This window comes from Acartia tonsa, chromosome 1, assembly GCF_053477335.1.
Source record: "Acartia tonsa isolate MP-2025a chromosome 1, ASM5347733v1, whole genome shotgun sequence".
In the NCBI taxonomy this organism is placed as follows: domain Eukaryota; kingdom Metazoa; phylum Arthropoda; class Copepoda; order Calanoida; family Acartiidae; genus Acartia; species Acartia tonsa.
The window spans coordinates 51,282,888-51,309,877 of NC_137260.1; the positions used below are offsets into that span (position 1 = coordinate 51,282,888).

At 31.8% G+C, this 26,990-nt stretch overlaps 1 protein-coding gene across 31 annotated transcripts; it reads right to left on the reverse strand.

Moving 5' to 3' along the window:
* Window positions 1–23,671, reverse strand: LOC145323363 (uncharacterized). Of its 31 annotated transcripts, XR_013880992.1 has the most exons (7): window positions 20,553–23,671; window positions 8,215–8,362; window positions 7,078–7,682; window positions 928–1,075; window positions 711–756; window positions 433–562; window positions 1–220 (listed from the first exon to the last, which is right to left on the reverse strand). XR_013880992.1 is itself a non-coding variant. In XM_080165801.1 (4 exons), exons 1-3 carry the CDS (start codon window positions 22,505–22,507, stop codon window positions 7,173–7,175), a joined length of 2,613 nt encoding a protein of 870 aa, XP_080021927.1. In that variant the 5' UTR covers window positions 22,508–23,671; the 3' UTR covers window positions 1–1,214; window positions 7,144–7,172. The 31 variants fall into 31 exon arrangements, 1 of the variants encoding a protein (XP_080021927.1); XR_013880990.1 differs by having other exon boundaries at window positions 1–231; window positions 433–770; XR_013880965.1 differs by having other exon boundaries at window positions 1–588; window positions 742–756; window positions 928–1,137.
* Between the last annotated feature and the right edge of the window lie 3,319 nt (window positions 23,672–26,990).

A 26,990-nucleotide genomic window follows, 5' to 3' on the forward strand; every position in this document is an offset into this window, starting at 1 on the left:
TTTAGGACAATATTCATGTTTATTGAAATAACATGTATATAAGATAATAATTATATAATAAAACAACATTGAAATAAAAAGAGAAAAGAAGCATAATACAAGATTATTTGATTTGTAGTTTTTTTTCTAAGATTTCAATATGAATAATAAAATATTACAGTCAATATGCAATGGATTGAGTATAAAAATTTTGTGGTGTGCTACTGAACAGTTATGTAAACTAAGTGAGAACTTGATTTTTTACTTCTTAATTACTTTAAGACATTGTTATGCCGTTTCTAATAATACATTTAATCTTATGCTGAGCGGTTAGCAGTTTAGCCTTACCGAAAAATACCTTATGGCTAATTTTAGACTGGATAATTAAAGAAAACCTGCATTTTCCATAATTAGAAAATCTAGAAAAATTTATGTAAAAAACTAAGTTCTCACTTAATTAACAAGGTATATTTATAGATTACATCATCACACAATAAGAAAGAAAAAACATGTCTCTATGTACATAATAATAATAATAATTATAAAAAAAGAAAATTTATTGTTATCTCGCCTTACAGTTCCGCTAACAAAGATATCATACATCAAATTCTGTAAAATATTCTAACATTTTTTAAATCAATATTTTTATTTGCGCCATAACCTGACCTGTCTAGATAAAACTGTTAAGCTTTTTTTTAAATGTTTACTTTAGAATTGAATAGATTTATGACATATTTGGACGGAAATATATTGAATGCATACTGTTAGAAGATTTTACTAAAGGTCTGATACTTAAAAAAAATTCCAATCCTTAAATTAAACAAAAATAGATTAAGCTTTCTTATCGTTAGATCCTATAGAAAGGATTTAAATTTACTAATTTTGCATTTTAACTAGAGAACAGGGTTATTGCATAAAGGATTGGATTAAATAATTTAAGGATCAGACCTTAGAATATAGAACATTAAGGCACTGACAAGTTCCATTCTTAAAAAGTGACATTTTGAAAGCCTAGCTTTTTTAGCTTCATAAAAATACATGTATATTGTATATTCATATATTACTAGATTTTTGCAATATGATTCTAATAAAAGAGCTTAAAAATCATTTATTTTTTTAATAAAATTGACAAATAATTTGACATAAGGCATGTGTTTGCTATTACACAAAAATGAAAGTTTACAAATAAAAAAAGGGAATATTTAATTTCAATTTGGTGAGAGAGAGGGCAGCAGCTGAAGAAGGGGAAGTGGGTCACAGACTGTTTTCAATTGTTTGTGCTTCAAATGACAATTTAAATTGGATAAAAAGCAGGGATTTTCATTTTTAAACAGTTTCTGTCTATCTGGCTAGTTCTCTCTTTTTCTCCCCTATTTCAAAGCAAGGGAACAACAATCTCAAAAACAAATTGAGCATAAGGACAAGCTAAGAAAAAATGTTCAGCATGTCAAGGAGCGAAAAGGTTATGGAAAACATTGAAAACAAAATATAAGTGCAGATAAAATGTATCTGCCCTGGTAAAATTTCAGTTTATCAAAACACCTGTCTATCCCTGTACTAGGCTGTGAAAGTTATTCGTCCATGACAGAAAAAAAAGAACTAATCAAAAAGGGTGACACTTCTGCACAATGAATCCTTTCATCCCTACATCTTGTAAACATACTATCATCTGCATTTTCTTATACTAAACATAACAAATCAAATATATTCAATTCAAGATATAAAGCCCCATTATGCAGTGATATATAAACACAGAATGAATTAAATTCGGCCTTAAACAATGTACAAATTGCATGCTACATTAATTCTATGTCGCATAATGCCAGGGGCAAATATAGAAAGCTTATTTCCATATTTAGCCCTGATAAAATATTCTAGACTCGAGAAGATTATCATTTAAATATGATAAATTGAAAAATTATAACAAATTTAAATACATAATAAGACACACCCCGGAGTTTGTAATGAATATAATGCTTAGGGCCCCAAAGAGAAATAAATATACATAACCACAAATTCATATAATTCATATATAGACCAGATATAATAACAATATTTCAAGAAGTGAGCATTTGTGTGTGTGTAGTGTGGGTGTATTGTGCACATTAATTTAATGTGTATTATGATTGCTGTAATACTGCAGATTTTCAGCAGCGACATGTGAAGGGGGCTTTAATATTTGGAGCACTTTTTCTTACCCCGCAGGAATATGACAATAGTTAAATTATGTTACATATTAAGACTACATATGGCAGAATTAGACACCTTCCTTCCTGATATGATAAAATTTTAGATAGTCAATGGAGTTTCGAAGAAAAAATTTAATTTAAAAATTTAATTTAATTAAGATTTAGCTATATGAACTTGGTGTTTTTTTAGGCTTATTTCCCAATTACTTTATTCCTACTAGTTGCTACTCAATAAAATGTAGTATAAAAGAAGCAATAGGATACAGGAAAACGGCCCAATCTTCTTTCCTCTTTTTCAGCCCATTATCATTAGTACCCTATCATAAAACTTTGATAGCGGATCATAATTTTATTTTAATTATTTAACACGCCACACAGTCGCGCCTCCTTTTTCGTGCACAGTATTTTGTCTCAACTGTCTACACATAACACATCTTTCTCTCCCCTCCTCTTTTCGTAAATGATTTTTGATATCATAATAAAAAAAATATTAAAAAGGAGGGGGGTATGGTGGAATGAGACAAAAGAAACATCCTTTAAATTTTGAGCAGGAAATTAACACTAGTTTGACGGCTGGATAACACCACTCACTGAAAATTTAGGCTAGATACGTTTGTCCAAAATCTTAGGAAACATAACCAAAAAAATGATCTGTTTATTGCTAAAGATCTCATTAAAGGCTAAAAATACTATAACTATACTTTCTAATCTTTGAATTTAGTAAATGAAAATTTTAATAGAACATTTAAACATTGTCTGTGTGTCAATTTCAATTATGTTTATCCTTCATTTATGATGAATGAAAAAGATATATTTTAATGCTTTTTATGTAGACAAGATGGCTGCAATTTAAATCTCAGTTGCTTCTTGCAATGGCCTCACAACTAAATGATTCAATTATTGAATTAAATTAACTTAATATCCTTTTTATTATTGCCTAGAAAGAAAGAATAGAATACAAAAATGTCATCAAATGAAATAATTTAAAGAAATATTATTTTTAATGATAATGTAGCATAGCATATATAACAAAAGAATGTATTCAGCAATCGTTGAAATGATAATTAATGGCATTATAAGTTAATTAAACTGTGGCATTCCTCAATGAAAGAAAAGTTAAAGACACAGCAACATAAAAAATCATTTCATTTTATCTCCTTTTTTATTTTCAATAATACATTAGGTATGCATAAAATAAAAATATTTGACATTTCTATCATTATTTCCTAATTTGATGACATTATGTCCAAATACAAGTAGTAATCAATGCAAAGGGGGGAGGCGGATGTGCCACTTTTTGAAACCAAAACTAAAAGTCAAAGGAACTCAACTAAAAAAAAGAGTTACAGGTCTTAGATTTTGCATGGCAGTTGCTTTATAGGGTTACAATATGGAACAGTGAAGAAACGGCGGCGCAACCGCCGAATACCGCCGAGAAATTGCAAAAAAAAATCGTCGGGAAACGGCGGTTTTCGGCGGTTGCGCCGCCGTTTCTTCACAGTTCCATATTGTACCCCTATAAAGCAACTGCCATGCAAAATCTCAGACCTGTAACTCTTTTTTTTAGTTGAGTTCCTTTGTTGACTTTTAGTTTTGGTTTCAAAAAGTGGCACATCCGCCTCCCCCCTTTGTATTTTATGTTTATTAAAAAATGTATTTAAATATGTTAACCTTCAAAATATCTGATTTGTATAAAAATTGACCTTAATATAAAGATAAATATTTGGATAAAAATAATCCATCATATTTTGACCAATATTCAGTCAAGTGTGATAAAAATCTGCCCCACCGTACTTTGTGTAACGGGAGAAATTCAAAATGTTCAACCTACATCACATAATATTATACAAAATATGATATTGTACCATCAAATATCATCTACATAAAGCCTAAGCAACAGAGACAGCCAACAATATTAAATAACAAATTGGAAACAAAGCAAATCTATTCTTTGGATAGTTGACATTTTGGGCGTTTTTTAGTTTGAGAAAAAAAAACATAATGTTATGGAATAAATAAGCATTAATAATTCATTTTAGCCCGCTATATAGTCTCTACAACCAGAGCAATGAGTGAGTGTTTCTAGTGCGAGTTTGGATACAGATAAGAATTATAAAAAGTTATTTTACTACCAAAAGTTTACGAATTTTAATATAGGTGTAGTTCCATTAATAAGATTGTCCATTTGATAAATCAGTGATGTTGACAATTTTTTAAGGAACTTTAACTTGTAAAAAGGTAATTCTAAAATTATATATCTCAAGACAATATTCTTAAGCATCCTTTAAGTGGTTACATCTTATTAAATGCTCAGTTATATACTATTCATGGAACTATCCCTCTTTCTATTGAAAATATCATCTATAAAGTAGAAATTGAGAATGCTTATCTGTATCTGATAGGTGGTATAGAGCCCAGCAAGTAGTGTGGCCAAGCAGAGAGAATTATGTAGCCTGAGGCAAGCTAAATGCTTGATGCTTTGATAAGGCAAATATTTGACGTATTGTTACCGCTGTGGTTTATATTAGTCTGTATGTTTTAAGCATTGTTTTCTTGGAAAATCGTATTGTATCGAAGATTTTTTGACAATGACTGCCAATAATCATTATATTCTTGCACAAATATTTCAAGAAAAAGTTTTTATTTTAAAAATAGGGTTTTTCTTTTAAAATTTAGATTTTCATATTAATTAAAGAAAAAATATACTTTTTTTGATAGGTACCATTTAAAATTAAATAAAAATGTTTTTAAAGAGCCTTTAACAGGCAAAAGAACAATAGTTGCAAGTTTGCAAATTGACATAAAGATGGTTGCCTTAGTTATTATGTGCCTTTCTTGTTGGCTACAAACTGGTCACGGTGGATGAGTGAGCGCAGGGAACCAGATTTCTTTTTTCCCATCATAAAAATCTTTTAATTTTTGTTCCACATAGAAACACACATAACCACACACACACACTCACAAAAAGCACACAAACATAATTCTTCACTCCAATGAGCAGAAGATTTTTATCCTTATAATTACATCCAAAAAAAGCTTTCCATTATAAAAAAAAAAGATTTTAGTGGCCATTTTTATTGCAGTCATGATTCTGAGAAATTTAAAAGAGAATTTTTGTTAACAATTTGCTGCAATTAAAGTAAATGACTTTTATATAAGTATGTACGTGCACTTGTATTTGATTTGGCTTTAAATTAAAGACAGATTACACTTTCTATCATTTCAAATAGATATGTATAATTTAATAAAGAATTTTGATTGGAAATTTAATGCAATTAAAGCAATTTACTTAATGTAAATGTTTGGGTAAAATATACCTACTATGTATTTAATTTTCTCTTTCAAAGGCCTGATGGATAGAAAAATTTTAAACTTTCGCATCTAATAAGGAGAGCAAGCAAGCAGGAGTTGACATATTTACCCCCCATTGAAATGCAAATACCCCATCCCTTATCTAGCCTAACCCTTATGATTCACTAATAAACAGGTATAAGTGAGAAAGGGGAAGTTCTATATAGTTAAAATCAGATGAGTTTTGAGGATTATTATGAAGTTAATGGCCATAGTTTAACAGTAAAATTTGAGCATAATTAACCCAACTATCGTGTTGTTATATAAATATGACCGATTTCACTGAAGGAATCCCCCTTTCGGTTGAAAGGAGAGTGGGAAAGATGGGTAGGATAAGCAAAGGATTAGGACGTATATCATTCCTCAGATCATATCACAAGTGTTAATTGCAAGTGAGAGGTAAGAAGGGGGTTGTAATATGTGATGGAAACAAAAGGGGGAGGAGCTAGAACAGGTGGAAAAGGGAAATTTAGTTGGGAGAGGAAAGGAGGGTATTAATACTAGGTGTAGAACAACACCACAATAGGTAACTAGTAGGGACAGGGTCTAATATTCTAAAAAAAACATTAGAACATGTTATGCATAAGAATTGATAAGTTCAAGATAGACAATTGAGAGAAGCAACAGTTATTTTCTAATGGGAGAATAATTTTTGAGATTAGAGTATTTTTGTAAATGAATTCTATTTTCAGGACACTTAATTTCAGTCTTGGAACAAGGGCCTTTCAAAGGGGGCAAATAATAAGAGGGTTAAGGGTGATATAGTGCAAACCAGTGTAAAGTAGTAATCAACATGTTCTACAGAGAAAATTAATAGGAGGAGGGAGGGGGGGGGGGGGGTAATACTAATAAGGGTGAGAGAATTAGGTGGAGATAGTAAGTAGGGGGTAATATAAAGTACAGTAACATGGATGAGAGTATTAGTATTGGGGGGAGGAGGGTAACAACAGGGGTGCGTGGGGTCATTCATAGCCACGGAAGCTCAGCTTCAACCTGATTTCTGTGGTATTCACTCATAGAGATCCATCAAAACCGCAAAAAAGGCTAGGTAGTTCTTTAATAGCTAAAACTCTGGTCTAAGTACAAAAAAACTTCATAAAATTATAAGGTATAAGATTGTTAAAAATAAAAATTAATTTGGCAAAATTAAAATGCAATTTGTTGTTATGAATGTACATAATATTCAGTAGTAAAGGAGGTGAAATGAGAACAATGATATAATTGGGAAAGCAAAGGGCACACAAAAAGGGAAAGGTGGTTACTTGGGTTTCTAGAATTTGTGTTGGGATAATTAGGCATGGTTGTTGTTAAGAAAAAGATCAACCATATCAGGGTTCTGGCGAGAGAAGGTGAAAGAGAGAAAGTAGAGAGAATATTAAAGAGAGAAAAGAGAGAGCCCACCGGAAGTTTCAACTTAATCAATGTTTTGCGCAAAATTAATTTTCTTTCTTTACTTCAACGTCAAGAGGATGAAAATTTCTCCTTTAACCATCTCTTCACACCTCAAAAATTTTTAAAAATAGAAAAAGAAGTCAAATTAATTGTCTAAATAGCAAACATCATAATTTTTCTTAGGACTAATGAAGCATTAAAAAGAACCATTTAAAGAAAATAAAGTTCTCACCAGATGAAAAAAAAATAATAAATAAATCATCATACGTGAGTAATTTGAAGTCTATTGACATGAGCTTTCGAATCTCGCGGCGACGAAGTGGCCGAAGTAGGGCCGCCGTTGCTATTACTTAAGGAAGTGGCGGAAGCCGCTTGAGACTGATAATGATTGGACTTGTTGTTTTGTTGTTGCTGTTGTAATTTTGCACCCGCCGAGGTTCTAGGACTTGACCGCTCTCGATATCTCACTTCTATCACATTCTTATTTTCGTGTTGGGCGGCTGCAGCCGCCGTTTTATGCGGCAGTTGTCCAGAACTACATATTTTAATCTTGGGAGAGGGCATGGAACATGATATGGTCACATCCTCTTCTTGAATAACCCCAACGGCAAGGCTGCGGGGACCCACGCCGCTGCCGCCCTCAATTAAAGATAAACGGTTGCTCGCCAACACAGTTGAGGTGGCGGTGGGGTCGCACAAACTTTTAGGTCCGTTTTCCGTGGCGGGGGTGGTCACTGGAGTTTGAGTTAGGGTGCACTCTTCATCCTCCTCCTAGCAAAAAGAAAAACAAATCAAGTTCAAACGTTCAAGATTATCATTCTGTTAATAAAAAAAAATATTTGGACGATTGATATAACCCCTTCTGTAAATTAAAATTATTGTTTTTATAAGCATGGTAAATGCTACCTTAAACCAAACAAGTTTTTAAATCAATGAATGAGAAAACTTTGGGTATTACATAACTTCTCTTAATTGACATTACATTTACCAAAGTCATTGGCAAAGATTCGAGGAAAACTTAAAATAGATAAAATTTAAACTTTCATGTAAGAAAATTAGAAAAGAGTCTTTCTCTTTTTATGGTCATAAATGTCCTTGTTAACGCTAATTATGGAAATATGCTAAGCTGACAAGGGATAGAAAATCCATTCAATTAAGATTGCAATTATAAACGCATGCCATATCTTGTCTGAAAATTATCAATTAAATGGAAAAATATTTTCACTTTTTCGTTCACAAATAGGTAATCTGTCTAGCAAAACTTCATCAAAGAGTAGCTACGCTACTAAACAGAATATCTTACCTCCATTTCTGGAAAATGTGATTCAATAGGACCCATACTGTGCTTGGAGGAGATGGTGCTACCCGCAGACCTGTTCGTGTTCAGGCTGTTGTGACCGCTGTCAGCCTCCTGGCGGCTGCTGCTCAGTCGTCCCTCGTTGCTGCTGTCCCTGTTAGGTTAGGTTAAGATTAGCAATTCATGATTAATTACAATTTTTAACTTTATCTTTTTGAGATTTTTACAATTTTGTTAAAAAAATACCTAACGGTCTTATTAATGTCATACACTAAAATTTTTTCTCTATAAGCTTTATGCTGTTTTTTGTGTAATGTCATATTTCATAGCTGAAATACTTTAATCAGAAGGAAAGCAAAACTTGGTAAATATTTAAATCCAATTTAGATTTTTCAATGGTTCAACGAATTAGGGCCCTAAAAACTTGATGAACTTGAATTGCATTAAAGTAAAAGAATTGCAAGCACCAAAATTGCAGCGCACAAGAGGTTAGGTTAATGATTACTTTCTGATTGCATTTTGAAAAGATCAATTACAGTCTTCTACACTGTGTTAAATCCTTTATGCAGTTGCAATGAGCATTTTTTTGTCATTGTGCCCCCCCCCCCCCCCCTACACCTTCTCCTCATAATATTTTCTTTCTCTAACATGCCAATTTTTCTTGCCTTTTGACTCCTATGTTTTTTTTGAAGGAAGTATAGAGTAGCATTTTGCTAATTTGAAGTGTCATGCTTTGAAAGAAAGCGAACCATCTAATTTCTCATGTCAGAATGAGTTACAAGCATACGTATTACACATTTTTCTTTCATTTAATGTTTGTTATTCAACTGCATTCGAAAAAATTGTAATAGGTACATGAACAATAAAAGAAATCTTCATAAAATGAAAGGAATTTGATTTTGTATTAAAATAATTTCGGATTTATCTTGGACGATGAAGGTAACTTTGACGAGATGATTCTTTTTTCTGTGGATAAAAAATTACATGGGTTAAGTTAGTTTATCCCTTTAAAATATTATAAATCTCATCCAAAACTTATTTTTCAGTATTTTGTTAATACCCATTGTGGAACTATCCCTTTAGAATAAAGTACTTAAAAATGTTAAATAGTCTGTGCTTTTTATAAATGTTTGGCATAAAGTTAAAACTAGGGCAAGCCTTCCAGGCTAGCTATATATATTTGGACCAAAAAAGGGCACGGCAATAGTAGCTTTTTCCGCATTAGGTTTCAACATGAAAAATATTAGAGAGAAAACAATATTTCATTTGTAATACCTAATAAATGTTCTAATTATAATATATCTTACAATATCGAAATTAAATCTGTTAAATTTCTTTCAAATGAATTTAAATGATAAGTTTGAAAACACCTATTTTCATGCTATTTAAAGCCCCCATAGAAACTTATGACTTTCTGCAAAGATAAATGATGTTATTATGTTTAAATGGACGCAAATGAGTTTGCGTGTGTGTGAGTGTGTGTGTGTGCATGTGTGTACATCTTATAAGAGCGCGCCCTGAAAAGTTTCATATTCCAAAAAATCAAACTCATCAATCAGCGATTTCTCATGATATTTGAGATAACTACAGGGCAATATATTGCGCAATAACATAATGAACAATATATAACAAATCATTCTTTTCTGTAGCTATTTAACCTTGTTATGATATTAATACATTCAAATATTGTTGTTATTAAACTTTCTAGAAGTATATTTAACCCTTATCTATAATCAAGTTGTCCTGTTGAACATACATATTGACAATATGAGCCCAGCACCACTCCTTTCAACATCCTACACCTCCTCCACCCCCCCCCCTTCCCATCCCCCAATAATCAAGCTCCCGTGAATATCCTGATCCTATAGAATCAGATCTACTAATCCTTTAACCCTACAATACACCCCCCCCACTCTTTCAACTAAACAGGTCCAAAATCAAAATAAAAGAAATGACAAAAAAGTAAACAAAGTAAACCCACCAGAAATTGGAAATTGAGAGCAAAATAAATAAAACTAAAATATTTGTCTATTTTGATGTGTAATTGAAAAATCTTGAAATCTACATTAGGTATTTTTTGTAAATCATCCAATGTTTAAAAGATTTGCCTTTAACCTCAATAGTGCATATTCTTTAGAAAAATATGGACAAAATAAAAATCTAAAAACAATAGGTATAAAATATAATAAGAGCAATCCAGCAATTTTTAAACATTTATCTTCAACTAAAAACTTACTAGGTACTTTCCTTGATTTTTTAAAAATTTTAACAACATCTACTTAAATAAAAATTAGTCATTATGTGATATCTTGAGGAGAAAGTAAGGAAACTCCTTATTACCACAATAAAACTATAAAAAAAATCATGAATACTTCAAAAAGTAAATGTCATAAAAACGTATTTTATCCTTCAAAATATTGATAATAGGTCAATAATAAATGGTTTAGTGGTGAATAAGGTATAAAAATTTAAAGCGGGATATCATATATCGTAAGAAAGTTTTTTTTATAAAGAACAAAAATTATCATCATAAACCCAAAAGCCAAGTATCCCTTTTTGGAGATTCGTCATGGGGAGGGGGACAATGGATGAATTAAAACAAGGAGTGGAATATTTTCCCAATAGGGGCTAGATATCGTGGGGAGGTTAACAAATGAAAAAACTATCAATATTTAGAAAAAAGCAAATTAGTTGTCAAGTCAAAGTTGTATTTACGACCAAATCTTTCTCTTTATTTTGAATAAATGAGTGTAGAATTGTAGATGGTTATCATTTATGGCAGAGGTGCGTGTTCAACACTAGATTTAAGATTGTGGCTTAAAAGAAAGATGTTTTCGAACAAGGATAACGCATTAAAAATTGCGTAACTATTCCAAGGTAAATGTAATAAAAAAAATTATATTGGATGTTTATATATGACACTTATAGATTTATCAAATATCTTATTACATAAAAATTGTTAAATATCAGCAAAACTATTTTTTATGACTTTCTGTCGTTACTGACAACGTAAAAATAATTATGGAAAAACTTTGCTTTTCCATCCTTTGAAACCTAAGATGTTGAGTCGAGACTAGGATAAGGGTTAACAAGGGGACAGAAAGGATTAACAATGTTATTATCCCCAATTCCAAGAAAAGAAAACAGAAATCAATTTATCCAAACAATGGATTTAAAATTAAGATTTCTGGGGCCACAATAAAGTTGATGGTTATTTTAATGTTTACTTTATTGATCATATAAAATTAGGCACCACGGAGTCATAAAAATTGACCGTAATAAACCCTATTTTGTCGCAACTACCCCCCTAATTTTTCTACAATATAATTTGACCCAAAAACCAAGTAATTAGGGGTATTACCCATAATCTATCTATAATTAATAATAATACAAGTTACCACCAAGTTCATAGTCAATCTAATTCATTCAAACTCAAGTTAGTCAGGCACAATTAAAAGAAAGCAGTAGTAACCTGTGCAAGGATTCCCAACCCCCCCTCAGAAAATACCCCCACCGAAAAAACCTCCCCGCCCGCGCCCCATCCCCCACAAGAACGTCAACATGATATCCTACTGATAATCCTTGACAATTTATCAAGCTAAGTAGGTTTATCTCTCATAATTGCATTTTAAACTAAATCAATTTTACTACTTAAGAATTTAATTAGCAGTTATCTAGTAACTTGTAGATTATACCTTAATTTTTAATAAGAAAAAAACATTTAAATTAATATGTAAAAATCTTTAAAATTGCCTAAATTTTAATTTACTTAAGTGCTGTTATGAACTACTTGTAATTGTAAATCGTATTTTAATTGACAATTTTAATTCAAACAAGGAAAAATACTTCCAAAGGTAATATGAAACATTACAACAATTATGATAAATGTATCCTGTAGTGGCATTCTAATAGGCAGAAAAGAATTAAAAACAGTAGAAAATATTATTTGGAGTATAAAGTAACTTATCTAACACAATCAAACTAATGTACCGACTGATAACATAAAATAGAACTTGTAGAAAATCTTCGCAAAAAATCCGCCAAAACTTCATGATTGTAAAATGCACATAAGACATACACATTGACACAATAACATTACACATTAAATGTCATAGTTAAGAACAGTGACTACTAAATTTTTACACAGAAAAAGTAATAGGTAAATGTTCTTCTACATTAATGCTATCTATTCTGTCTTTAATTTATCGACTAGCCAAAAATTGTATTCTTTCTCTTTGAATACAATTACAGAAAATAGTATTTTTTTCTCTACTAGGGGGGATTTTTCGTTTTTTTAGGGGGTTTTGGATGTCCCAACCCAAAAGAAAATAGCCTAAAACCACCACAGGACCAGTAGGTATATTCCCTGAAGAGTAGAATCCAATCGGTTCAGTGGTTATCGAGATCTTAAGGGACGGACAGACAGACATCAAGCTACTTTGTATTATAGATGATAATTTTCAATTAAGGGAAAATTGGCAAAAAAGTTCAAATATTGCAAATAAAAAAAAACTTAGGTAATGAAAATTGTAAAAATTATCTCACTTACCTATCCCTTAAATTTCTTTTAAGATTACTTACAAACGCGGTTACGACATCGCACATTAAATGCATTTAGCTATAGCTTACATGAATAGATAGGGATATATTATCTGATAATAAAATGATTTTAATGAAAGTAAACTATGGCCACATGAAACTTTGCAAAAATAATCCTAATAAAGTTACTGGATCACTGCATCTTTCTGTACCTAAGGATCTCACAAACCTCTGAACCGATATGGTTCTTCTTTACAATATAGCTTCATATAGGTCATAACCCCCCTCCCAACCTTAATTTTTATATAAGGCGGGGGGGGGGGGGAAGTTCTGACACATTTGCGTAAACCTGGTGTATAGGCTTTATCTTTGGACTGAGAGGATAGGTTATTAGGGATAAAATCATTCTTATATGATGAATTTCCCCAAGATTTAAGATTTTTTGGATAGGCTTCCAGGTTCCGGAGCTCCAGGCCTCCAGGTGGTCTCTGTACAGGTAAAAATTAAAAATAAGATTTTTTTTTTGATGAGTTAGAGGTTAACTTATAAAACAAAATATGCTTCTTTTTGATTGTTATTCACATATTTGAAGAAAAAACATACATATTTTGTCTCATAATCTGACATCTGACTCTTTAAAAAATTTTTTTTTTTCATTTTTACCTGTAGAGAGACCACCTGGAGGCCTGGAGCTCCGGAACCTGGAGGCCAATCCAAAAAATCTTAAATCTGGGAGAAATTCATCATATAAGAATGATTTTATCCCTAATAACCTATCCTCTCAGTCCAAAGATAAAGCCTATACACCAGGTTTACGCAAATGTGTCAGAACTCCCCCCACCCTTAATATTTGTTTTTGAGGATATTTGTCTATGTTTGTATCCACTAGAATCGAATAATTACATGCCTTTGCTTACCATCTTATACATCATTTCATGCATTACATTTACAGAAACATTGACACATATTTCTTTTTAAAACTAGGATAACTGTCCATACTGCAGCAATAACAAGAGATTGATATTTAAATTAATGAGTTAGTAAACTGTAAAATGTATACAAGATAATATAAAAGATTTTGAGTTGATTTTTGAAAATGTTTAAGTATGTCATAAACACGTTATTTTAGTGGACATAACCTCATTATAAAATAACTTTGCCATTATTACAAAATTTGAAAAAAAAAGAAGTTTGAAGTTGTTTGTAAAAATCATGTAAATAAATGACACTTACAATTGACAAAGAAATCTTTGCTTGTCATTTACTATTGTACATAATTGTTAAAATGAAGGAAAATGAAATTAAATTTTTAATCTGAATAGTTTTCTCTATCCAAATGCTTAAATTCACACAAAGACAAACAAACACACTTTGTGAAAGTTTTTTTTAAAAGTGTCATTAAATGTGTCAATTTGTGCGGAAACCTATTTTGCAATAACCCCCCCGCCGATTCTCTTGTCTTAAGTCATTTAGGATGCATCGCGCCAGGCGCTATCTTTTCAGATAATAGCATAAAAGAAATATTATTCTCTTCCTTTCCCCGAAAAAAAATCTATGCAATGCATAATTTATGGTGTATATGTAACAGAAGGTTTCGGAATTCGTTGAAATGGCAGAAATTGAACGAGTTTTAAGTAAAAAAAAATATGGGTTTAAACAGTAAAAAATAAATACGAAAAGGTATTCTTAATCTGTAAATAATATCAAGAATATGATAACAAAAATTTGTTTTAAAAAGATCGTTTTACAACAACAAGCGATAAATTTCTAAAACAAACCTATGGTGACAATAAGCAAAGTAATTTTAAAAGTGCATCATTTTTAAACACTCTAATAATGTATGATGTATAATGACTAAAAACATTAGCACAATAGGTTCAAGTTTTCTCATTCATTAGATTTTTAAAACTTTTTCCGGCATTTTCTAATAAGCAAGGCTTTGTCCCTTTCCCTCCCTTTTTTATCTGCCATTGTCTAGAAATCCAGTTTTTGTGTATGATTATAACTAGACCATGACGATTAAGCTTTAAAGGACATTTTTATCATTTTTAGCAATGTATAAAAAAAACTTTCATTTTTTATAATGCTAAAAAAACAAGGAGGTACAAGAATGCTGAAAAAAACCTATTTGCCTTTAAATAAATCAAGAATTATTACTACGTAACTCAAAATATATTAGTTATTGTTTTTGTAGAAATACTGCTATTAATGACGGATGGAAAACAATTTTACTTTAGTAACAGTCAAACTAAAGTTAATATAGGGGGCAAATTGACCTTTTATCAATTTCAAACGTTTAGCGTCCTTTTAAAGCCGTTTATCAATGCAATGTTGAGTCCAAAAATGCGTTAAAAACGTTAAAAAAATGTTGATAAAGGTAGAAACAGGGGAGACTCAAAAACAGACAAGGGACAATGGTTCTACAAAAAAAATACAACGGGAAAATGTTTAGTGAATGAGAGAATTAACAAGGATGACAAAATCTATAAGTAGTTGAGCAGAGAGGTCTCAAAATTGCAATTACATAAAAAGAAAAACATAAACAAACAGACAGACTAAATAATTACAATGTTGATACTCGTAAACCAGGAGAATCCTCTTAAGGAATTTTAGAAGCAAATTAGAGGATTATTTACAAAATTTTAAGTTGTTTATCTTTATTAGCAACCAAGAAAACTACATTTACCCCAGAAAAACAAAAAATCTTCATTGCATTAAATCTTAATCTACAATATAAATTTCAATTCTTAATTTTTGTAAAAACTGTCTCTATATATGAGAGGTTGTCTCCTGCTGAGAAACCAATGCAAATATTTCATTTCAATATCATCCCTCTCAACAGACAACAGATAATGAACGAAAATTAGGAAAAACAAATCCATGAAAAAAGCAGACAATGTATCAGTGATTAGGTTATATCTGATAAATTTCTAAATGCTTTTTTATCTCCAAAAGTTTATTTTTACCCCTTTATTATTCTGATAAATATGAAATATATCATTTTAAACAACAAGTTTTCTATCATCTGTTTTTCAAAATATTTGTCTCTACTCAATATTGATGCCTCTATATCAGAGTAATATAAGGGTAAAAGGAAATGAAAAATTTATCAAATATTTTTACTGATTTCTAAGTATAAAAAAACACAGAAGGATACACTTGTATGTAGAAATATTTATAGCACTCCCAGCCCTTTTTTTATCATAAAAATTTAAACTAATAGAATTTTCATTTAATATACTTTAAATTATTTAATCCAAAACACTCTATAATAAAAAAAATCATAATACAACAACGCTTGAAACAAAAAGTAATTTTTACCCTCACATACCTATCCTTTACTCCTAAAATTTAATAAAATATATGTGTAGGTATGTAATATATAAAAGTATAAATATGGATATAGCATCAATCAGAGGAAAGATAGAAACAGAATCATCAAAGTGATGTCAAAAACGTCAGTTTTGTTATTGCTTCCCAGAAGGTCGTTTAAAGATGAAGCACCAATCAAGAATGGGAATACATGTAAGTAGCGCAGCCTTGTTTTATAAGAATATCTATGAATAAAGGTAACGAAAATAACTTTTTTAAATCAAAATATTTTGAACTAAGATATAACATCTTAAAAAATAGCTTACATTAAGTGTCATCAAAATGTCAAAATAGTGTTTTTTTTAGTTTTAATACTTTAATTATTTATAAGTAAAATTTAATAAAAACACAAGAAAATGACGTACGGACATATCAATTTTACTGAGTAGCTGTGCTACAAATAAAGACGCAAAGAATCTTGATGGACAAAGGTTGGAAATAGACGAAGCACAAACAAAAATTTGGAAAGAATTTAGTTTTGGAGATAGATAACTGAATATTTGTTTAATACAGGCTTCAGTCACTCAAGTGTTGTTTGAAGCAAAGCTTTTCTATAATTCCTATGTTTATCTTCCTATTATTTTGTTAAATAAGTGTAACTAAGAAAGAGAGTATTAAATAATCATTAGTCTTAAATTAATTTTATAACTATTTATATCACAAACGGGCAATCTTATTATATAAAAGATCAATATCTTAATAACTTTTGAACTGATGGGGTTCTCTATTTTAGGTAAGCTTCACATAGGTACCGTGATGATTTTAGGCTATATCATTTTCAGATTTAAACCTTGCAATGGTTGTAAGCTATTTTTCTAGCAGCCCCTTGATGCTAGGGGCTCAGCCGCTAGTAATACAAATGAAGCTACAAGAATTTTAAACAAACTCTATATTTATGATATAAAAGTTGTATATTTTTTTACAGCAAATAAATCAAAATGAAACAACTTTGCCTTTCTAATGATTGACTTTGTTACTTTGGATGTTATCATTCTTGGTGCAAAGTGAGAGATAAGAGAGGGTCTGAGTATGCCAATAAGATGACAACAGATAATTTTCATGACCACTGCTCAGTTCCAAGTGCAACGCCTTAATATTACACATACAGAGGGGCCACCTGCCAAATTCAATAATAGTTCTACTCAAAAAAAACGAGAAAAAAAGGACAAGGACCACTATGTTAAAAGATGCATTGCAAATATCAGTGTTTGATATAGTTTTACAATGCAAAATAACCAGGAATAAGGTATAACCAACAAGCAAAATAAATCTAAAATAATATTTGGGGGGCAAATGGAGAGGTCGTCAATTTTACGACGTGTTGCCCTTCAACGACAGCTGAAAAACACGTATAGGTTTCGTGATTTTCTTCCGAATTAATTTCGTTATTGGTATGAGCTACCAAATAACCTTTTTTTCATAGACAAATTTTGGAAAATAGTTTTCATCTATTTTAAATCAGTAATAAGCAATCCAAAACCGTTCAATATTTTTCCACAAACTTTTTACCTTATATGACATATTCCGAATTTATGAAAATATCTTATGTTATTGCCTGTATTGAAACAAATATATGATCAGAGAAGATATTATATAATTTGAAAAAATCACAAAAGCTTTGCCCAATTATAAGAGCAAATAAATCAAGATTAGATCTCAAACTTATTGGTGGAGATCTAAACCCCCTACAGATGCTACGCACCTAAAAAAATAACCATCTGCAAATATCTGACTTTAACTCTAGAGATTATCTTGTGTAATAGTGTGAGTGCATGTGTGTTAAATAGACTGGCACAAAAAAATTTAATAAAATCATAAATAGCACTTCCTAAAATTTTAATTATCCTGTGCTAAATCTTTTAACTTTTTAACATATTCTAATTTATACCTATTTATATTTATTTTTAGGCAAATGATTTTTTATACAAAAAAAATATTCCATTTAAAAAAATAGCTTGAACAATATTAGGTGCATAAAAACTACTTTAATAGGTGTAAAGTGTATTAAATAAAAATAGTTTCTTGATAATATAATAGAAATTTTTTTATGTCAAGATCACATCTGTTATGTAAATAATATACAAGCTAAGTAAGTTTTTGTTAGCAACAGCTGCATTTTGAGCCAAGCTATTGTTAAGGCTATTGTGTATGTTAACTGTATTGACCTGAAAAGGTTAATTCATCTGCCCAACTCTCTCTTACTATTATATTCAACCCTTTCTAGTTATTTAATTTATGGCATGAATAGGAAAAGGGTAAAAGGAACCAAGGATGACACAATCAGTAAAAGCGTAGATCAACAAATTAGACAGTCTGACAAACAAACATTAACAATAAAGATTGAGAGCACTATATAAAAAATAGATTTTAATATAGCTATGATTATATTCGACTTAAGGACTCTATTGGAGAGTTGCTGCGCTTTTAAATTCAACTTTAACGTTAAAAGAATTTTAATACAAAAAATCAGATTAACCGAACGATTCTTAAAACCCAAGTTATTGATCTGAGTATTTATTACTAATGTACATACGGACTAACCATAAATTGAATAAACGCTACGCTTTTAAAAGAACCTTTACTATTATCAATTTGATCTAGCCAAAATATAAGATAAAATGCTGTAAAATCAATTCGAATTTGGCTTTAAACCCCTTTAAAAGGTGGTAATTTATTATACATTCGTGAGCGTTATGAGAATTAAATAAATGTAATCTATGCAATGAAAATAAAAGCAAAAAAAATAATAAAACATGAAACTTTAAAGCACACTTTCTGTAAAATCAAATTTAAAGAAATTATCGTTTTTTAGCAGCGCAAACACAATATTACATACTGATGCATACAGTTTATTGTAACGTCTTATGTATAAACGGATTTGTTGACTCGAATTTCTCATTCGCAATAATAATCACGCAACTTCCCCTAGTTGTGTTAGAAGGGGATTATTGGGTAAGTTTGGATACTCAATAGTCACGTACATAATATCAGTACTACCCTTATCCCAAGCTACTCTGAGGAGAGCGTCATTCATTACGGTGACTTAAATTGGGACACCTGCCATACTCGGCGAGGGTGAGGTAATAATGAGTAGCTCTCATGAGACAGCGGGTCAAGTCATAATGTGCTTGAACGTGGAGCTTGATGGCCCTAGTGGCTAGACAAAAGTGTCTCAGCCTACTCCATGACTACTTAGGCCCAAACCCTAAGAAACAATGGCTAATCAATCAATCAATCAATAAACGGATTTTAACAATCTAAAAAGCTTAAAATCTATTGCATTAACCATTAAATTCCTAAATATATGTTTAGGGAATTATCGCATTTAGCTAAAATAGCGTTAAAAATTAAACGCAGATGCATTGCACTGAAAAGAAAATCTTAATCCTTAAATCTGCTTTATCTCTGGATAGCTTAAAAATACATTTAACAGGAACAAAAACGTTCTTTAGGTGGTTAAAAAACGGATTAGGGGCAATGAGTGGAGCAAAAAAACTGGATTTCACTAGGGAATCTTACATAAGAGATAATATGAATTAAAAAATCTAAACTTGATAGATCCTAAGCAAGGACATTTATGTTTAAAAGTTGCACAGCAATAGCAGAAGATATTTACGGTATCTCAAATATTAAATCATGAAAAATGTAAATTTTTAGGAAAAAAATATCTTAAATAATGACTTACAAAAAGCAAAGGCAAGTATTTTCGATTATTAGGTATATATAAATCGTCTTATAAACCCATTTCAATTGAATTTGATGGGGTTTGTAATTTCAATTGTCAAACGAGAATGATAGGACAAATAGACAGACATGACCTTCATTTAGGGTAGCTGCGCTGCTTAAAAAAGTAAACATATGCAAATATTTCAAATCTTAACATTGAATTTTCTAAATTTTTACAAGTAAACATTTTTAGCGTTTGAATGTCATGTCAATTAAAAAGCTTAAGAAACATATGAATGTCTCAGCAAAAAATGTCGCTAAAAACAAACTTCATTTTTTTCTCAAAGATAAGTGCATTTTATTTTATTTTTAGAGACTTCTTTAGTCACTTTATCTCCGTGTATTAATCCTTTAAGCTGCAGATATAAAATAATGAATCTTTTAATTAAATAATAAATGACTCATTATAAGAGTAAAAAGAACCCAAGCTAAGAAAACAATAATGCAATTAAAAGTAAACAGATAGATGATAAGTTCTCATTGCGTAATTGAAACTTAGAACAGTTTCACAATGATACAATTATAATAATATTATTTTAATGATAATTTAAATCTTAGAGATTTTTTACTTTTCTTATACAAAGATAGAATAATGCAAGATAATTCATTCTTAGAGGGCGAAAATATAATTTTAATTTTACTAAAATAATTGGTGTTAAAAGTATCTAAACATAGAGAGAAAAAGAATTGCTAACCAAAACTCCTGCCTGTTCATCTGTACTTTGGAGAAATCCGGCATCATCTCCATGTCCGTCATCAGGGAGAGACGGTTCAACCTTTTCCTCATTATCACCTCCTCCTTCCGCTTCTCCGCCTCCTCCTCGTTCTTGTACAAGTTGCTCAGCTCATCCAACGTAATCCGCTCCTTTTTCGCCTCGTTCTTGTGTATCTCGGGCGTGGAGTCGGACCGGCGGAAATTTAAGCGTCGCTTGTTAAAGACATAAGATTCAATGCCGGAACTGTCGGTTGCCTGTTTTTGATCAAAGTGGTTGGCATGCGCTGGATTAGAACCTGCAGACGTGCTGCGCAACTGCTTCCTCGCCTTGCTTTCCTTAACACAGTTGCAGATGCAATTATACCAATCGCGGATGCCTTCAGTTTTTCTCAGAAACATTTTGGGCTCTCGGAAAAGATTCAAGCAAATTGTAAGATAGCCTTTCTTGTCCAAGAGATCAACACTTTCAACATCACAAAGTTTTATTTTAAATAGAAAGCCGCCCATATCTGTTATCCTCGAGGTTTCCTTCTTAAAGCACTGAAGAAAGTCCTGGGTCAGAATGAAATATCTCTCTTTCCAACTGGAGAAAAGTTTATCCCTCTGTTGCCAGAGCAGACCTTTCCTGAGCGTTGAGGAATAGTCTATTGACACCTCCAGGTCGTCCGCTACGCCAGCATGAGCGCCCCCGACGCCGTAGGTATCCGATGGTGGGGTCGTGTCAGGTACAAGGGCTCTGACATTCTCCTGAGATCTGGCCAGCTCACCAGAGTAAAGACCGGGTTGTGACTTTTTCTCTCGCAGATTTAGCTGCGTGATTGCCCGTCGGCCAAGGCCAGGCTGGCGGGACGTACTCTTGCTTGGCGATTCCTGGCTGGAGCCTGTGGAAAATATACCTGACTCCTGGCTGCCAGCTTTCTTATCCAATCCTAGAATGCCATGTTTCATAAGCTGAAGAAAGGCTTGCTTGTCCAATTCTTCTGGGTCAACATTCAGCTTGTATTCAAACTCTTTCTCCGCCGGTTTTGTCGCCTTGTTGTGCTTTGAGCCTCTGGAAGGTCCGTTATCAATCGGCTGTTGTTGCCTGTGACCGCCATGATGTTGTTGTTGCTGTTGTTGTAAATGATAATTATGATGGGATGGCAGCAACGGCACATTATCTTTGGTTATCATAAAATGACTGGAAGGACTTTGTCTACTTTGAACTGGTCGGTTCTGCATTCTAACAGGGGTACTGCCACGCGCCTGATACTTGGTTGGTGAGTGGCTGGGCGACGACCGTCGATGATGGTTGTTGTGGTGCGACGCGGCAGCATGGTGGAAATGATTGTTAGTAGCACCTTGGCGGGGTTGATGTCGGCTGGGATCAAGGGCCCCGACATGAAGGGGTTGGTGGTGGATGTTCATAGCACTGGATGAGACTGGACGTGAATATTTAAAATGCTGAGGAGAATCTCTGTGTGTAATGTGTACAACTGACGTTGTGCTACGTTGCCGCCGACCCGCGCCGTTAATATCGCCATTATTATTCACTAAAGATTGCTGTGGCTGTCTTGGCGGGCCCGGCGTGTAACTAAGTAACCCGCTGCCGTCTACAATTTCGGCGGCGTCACTAAAGTCTTCGCCTGTCACACAAAGACCATGCACAACTGGAACCCCATTGGGGAAAGTAATATAGTCAAAATCATTTTGCAAATAATTCACCGATTGAGATCGATCGTTAAGCACAGAGAAATCACAACTATGACGGTTCTTTTTATTTCTAGCATTTAAGGCTTGATAATTGCCAGACGCAGGTGCGCCGTAATCGTCCTTGTTTCGTCGGCGTAGTTTAACCGATGATGTGGCCTTTTCGCCCCGGATAAAATGTGTTGGGGATGAAGTTACTCCTCCCACAGGGGAGTTAGGGCCTGCCCCACTGACGAGCAATGCTGCCGATACAGGCATGTTGCTGATATTTTAAATATAATGTGATATCACATTTCTACTCTGAAATTTCAATAATATTTATACATTATAAGAATTGTAAAAAGTAGGTTTAACAAAATCATAATGATTGCTTTAAAATTTAAGAGTCTTATAAAGGTTTAATATAAATAATATAATTTTGTTAAAAGCAATCCAAAATAACAGATGAAAAAATGGATAAAAATCTGAAAAATTTAACTATAAAGTATTACAAGATTTCATCTGAATTAAAATATTTCATAAACAACTTGTTCGTATATAAATTTCATTCTACTGAACTTAAATTTAGTAATTAAAATCTTAGTGAATCTAATATTGTTTGTTACAAGGAGAAATGTTATTTAGCTTCGATACTAGGCTATTATTATCTGGTTTATTTGCTTTCCCTTATTTCATATAATTCTTAACAGATCTATAACACCAAAGTATTAATTTCACTACTTGAACTATAACAATGGAAATCTATAAAAAAAAATTTAATTGTAAATAGGACAAAAATTAGGACCAAACTAAAATCTCATTGATTCATATATATAATGATATTTGAACTTTAAAAAACTATTTTGTTCACCTCAGAAATTTATTTAATGATAAAGTTAACTTGAGTTTTTAGAACAGAAAAGAAATTTGAAATATTGACAACGTAAAATAAAAAATTTCAAGTTATCGAAATTAAAATGAGATCAATTTGAACTTAAGCGTGCTTTATAAGCTAAAATATTTTTTTATAATAATTTTGATTTTATTACCTTCAGGAATTAAAACTATCTAAGAATTAGAAAACAAATAAAAATAATAATCAAATAGATGGTAATTGACTGATAAATAATTTGTAAAATACCACATTAAACTAACCGAAAAAAAAACACAATTTTAAAAATAACCAATTTCCACGGAAATCCAATTTTGAACAGCGGGGGTCTTTAATTGGGTTAATTCAAGAAAAAATAATGTTTTTTTTTAAATTTAAATCAACTTTCTAAATCTAACTGAAAATATTCAAAGACTTTTATATTTAACATCACTTCACTTGATTATAATTTTAAAACTAGCGTATTATCACTTCTTTATAAACAAATAAAATATAAAACTAAATATTTGTTTGACGGAGCTCTCGCTCTGTGTTGTTTTCAAAGCAGCTGCTTTTCTTCAACTGTTGGCCAGAGTCGCCGCAACTTTAAATCAAGGTGGTCGCATATTTCAAAAATATGTTTTTTAGTTATACAAAAATCTTAACCACTTAAATTTAAAACTTAATTTGCCTAGAAATTTGAAATTATTGTAAAAATTTAAATTTTTAAAATTTCATGGTCTCATGTCTCAATATTTGTAACAAAATCTTCAAATCATCTGGTAACTCTGTACTATTATGGTGTAAAATTACAAACCTGGGTAAATAAACTAAGGTTGGCCGTTTCTAAGATTTTAGATTACTTTAAATATATTTTTTTATTTAATATAGAGTCAAATTAGAAATTTTTCATTGTAAATTTGAAAGAAAGAAAAAAACATTAGAATTATAAAATAACAAGTTAGTGTTCGATCAAAATCCTTTATGTAGCTCAAAGAGCGCCCGCTAGGATCGCTAGTATCCATTTTAAAAAGAAAATAAATCGGCTTTTTGATGTTGTCAGACAATCAAAATTTTTAGTTTTCAATCCGACTGAAATAAAATATATATTTTTTATAAAAATTTTAATTGTCATAAATTTTCAAGCAAAATTACCGCTACAATATAATATTTTTCAAAATTATGAATTTTAATTTGAAATCAAGCTGGCAATGTTTTTCTTAGGAAAAATCAAAAAAAATATATTCCTTACAAAAATATAATGAATTTTCAAGCACTTTTCCATGAGTTTTGGGTCATTTGATGCATTAAAATGCTACTTCTGCGTATTAAAAAAAAATTAGACACAGCCCTGAATTAGCCGGTTGTCATGACTAATGACCATAGACTAAACATATTTAGATAGAAATAGGGCAAACTGAAAATAATTAAAAAACTGATCTTAGCATGTTTCCATCTAAAAATAAACAAATATTGCAAAAATATATATTCAATCAATTTATTGTTATTGTTAATTTTCAATAAAAAATAATGCCAAAAATTTCTTATCTATGATTTATAATAACTCGCGGCATTGCGCAAATTGACGATGTTTTTTATTTTGGCGCGTTAATGTCAAGACTCCGAGAGGTTAAAGGGATAAATGACGCCGCGTCAGTCAGTTCAAATCAGCGGCTGCAGTGGTTTTTGTAAGCTGTAATTGTGATTATTCATCATCATCATCATCAGACGCATCTCTCTTTTTGACTGTGAAGGCCAGAGAATACGGACACCTTTTTCCTCCATGAATTCCTGCTGTCTTTGGCAAGTTTCTCAGCTTCTCCCCATGTTAATTCCAAATTAAAGAGGTCCTTTTCAGTGCTCCGCCTCCAGGTCATTTTTGGTTGTCCCCGATTACGTTTACCAGTGGTGGGGTTCCATTTTAAGCACTTTTTTGGAAACCTATTTTGTTCCATTCTGAGCACATGTCCTAGCCACCTTAGTCTTTTATATTTCACTTCTGCTTCAATACTATTGCACTTGGTCTTAGCATACAGCTCAAGGTTTGATATTTTGTTTGGCCAGAATATTTTGCAAATTCTTCTTAGGCAGCTATTGTGAAATGCATTAAGTTGATTTGTTTCAGTTTTCACAGTTCTCCAGCATTCCGCTCCATAGAGAAGAACTGATTTCACATTACTGTTGTAAAGTCTGATTTTTGTTTTCAGAGCAAGTTTCTTTGAATTCCAAACGTTGTGTAGACTGTTGAAAGCAACCCTAGCCTTATAAATCCTGGTTTTAATATCAGCTTTTGAGCCATTTTCACTGCTGATAACACTCCCCAGATAGGTGAATTTGTTGCTTTGTTTCAATTGTTCACCATTTATTGTTATAGTTTGATCAGGGTTTGTAGGTATATTCATAATTTCAGTCTTCTTGACATTAACAAAGAGCCCGACTTGTCCTGCATATTTGACTAGTCTATCTGTCTTAGCTTGTAGATGTTTAATTGTTTCTGAAATCAGTGCCAGGTCATCAGCAAAGTCCAGATCTTCTAGGTGTCCTAGTATGCCCAGCTGGAGACCACGTTTTTTGTCCTCTGTGGTTTTCTTCATCACCCAGTCAATGACCAATATAAATAGAATAGGTGATAAAATGCATCCCTGTCTAACTCCAGTGCTTATTTTAAAGAAATCAGATGTCTTATTGTTTCCAACTGAAACACAGGCTTGGAAGTTGTCATAAAATTTAGTTATCATAATTATCATCTTTTCTGGTATACCATAACTTCTTAGTATTTTCCAGAGTGTTTGTCTGTGTATGGAGTCAAAGGCCTTAGAGAAATCAACAAAATTTACGTGAAGTGGCTTGTTAAATTCAACACATTGTTCAATAACTGTCCTAAGGGTGAAAATTTGGTCAACACAGCCCCTTCCAGCACGGAATCCAGCTTGTTCTTCTCTCAGTTTATTGTCAATATTCTCATCAATTCTGTTTAAAATAACTTTACATAGGACCTTGCTTGGGATAGAAAGCAGCATAATTCCTCTCCAATTATCACAATTGTTCAAATCTCCCTTCTTAGGTAGTTTTATGATTATACCTTTAGACCAGTCCGTTGGTATCTTTTCTTGCCTCCAAATTTTATCAAAAAGATCAGTCAGAGTCCTAGCAGAAAGATCTATGTCTGCCTTAAGCATTTCGGCAGTTATCAAGTCAGGTCCTGGTGCTTTGTCATTCTTTAGGCTATGTATAGCAGCTTTAACTTCTTGAATAGTTGGTGGTCTTATATCTATGTCTATTTCATGTCCTGGTTCTGGTTCAGCAGTAATTTCTGGTTCAGGTCTGTTCAACACTTCTTCAAAATGTAATTTCCACCTTTCAGCAATTTCTTTTTCTGTAGTGAGTAATTTACCATCTTTAGCCTTGATAGTTTCACCACTCTTTTTGCTATATTTGCCACTTAATTGCTTGGTTATGTTGTATACTGTTTTCATGTTACCAAAGTCAGCTGCTCTCTGGGCCTTTTCAGCCAGGTTGTCAATGTAATCTCTCTTGTCTTTCCTTGTGCACTTTTTGACTTCTTTGTCTTTAGCAGTATATTCAGCTTTTAAATTGCTCATGTCAGCCAAATGTTGAGCATTATGGATTTTGTTTTTGAGCTTCTTTCTCTCTTCTATTTTGATCCATGTTTCTTCAGAGATCCAGTCCTTTTTCTCTGGTTTCTTGTGTCCTAGGATTTCCTTAGCAGTAGATTGAAAGTTTTCTTTAATTGAAGTCCATGTGATCTCAGTCTCGTCATTTAGGTCCTCTAAGACTTGAAATCTATTTCTGAGTTTTAAGACAAATTCATTCTTTATCACAGGGTCCTTTAATCTTGAAGAATCATATTGTCTACCAATCTCACTCTTT

Coding starts and splice junctions, on each gene's coding strand:
- LOC145323363 (XM_080165801.1), bottom strand. CDS start 22,507: ATGCCTGTATCGGCAGCATTGCTCGTCAGTGGGGCAGGCCCTAACTCC. Junction 8,363..20,552: donor TCCAAAGTACAGATGAACAG/GCAGGAGTTTTG, acceptor CTAACCTAACAG/GGACAGCAGCAACGAGGGAC. Junction 7,683..8,214: donor CACATTTTCCAGAAATGGAG/GTAAGATATTCT, acceptor TCTTTTTGCTAG/GAGGAGGATGAAGAGTGCAC.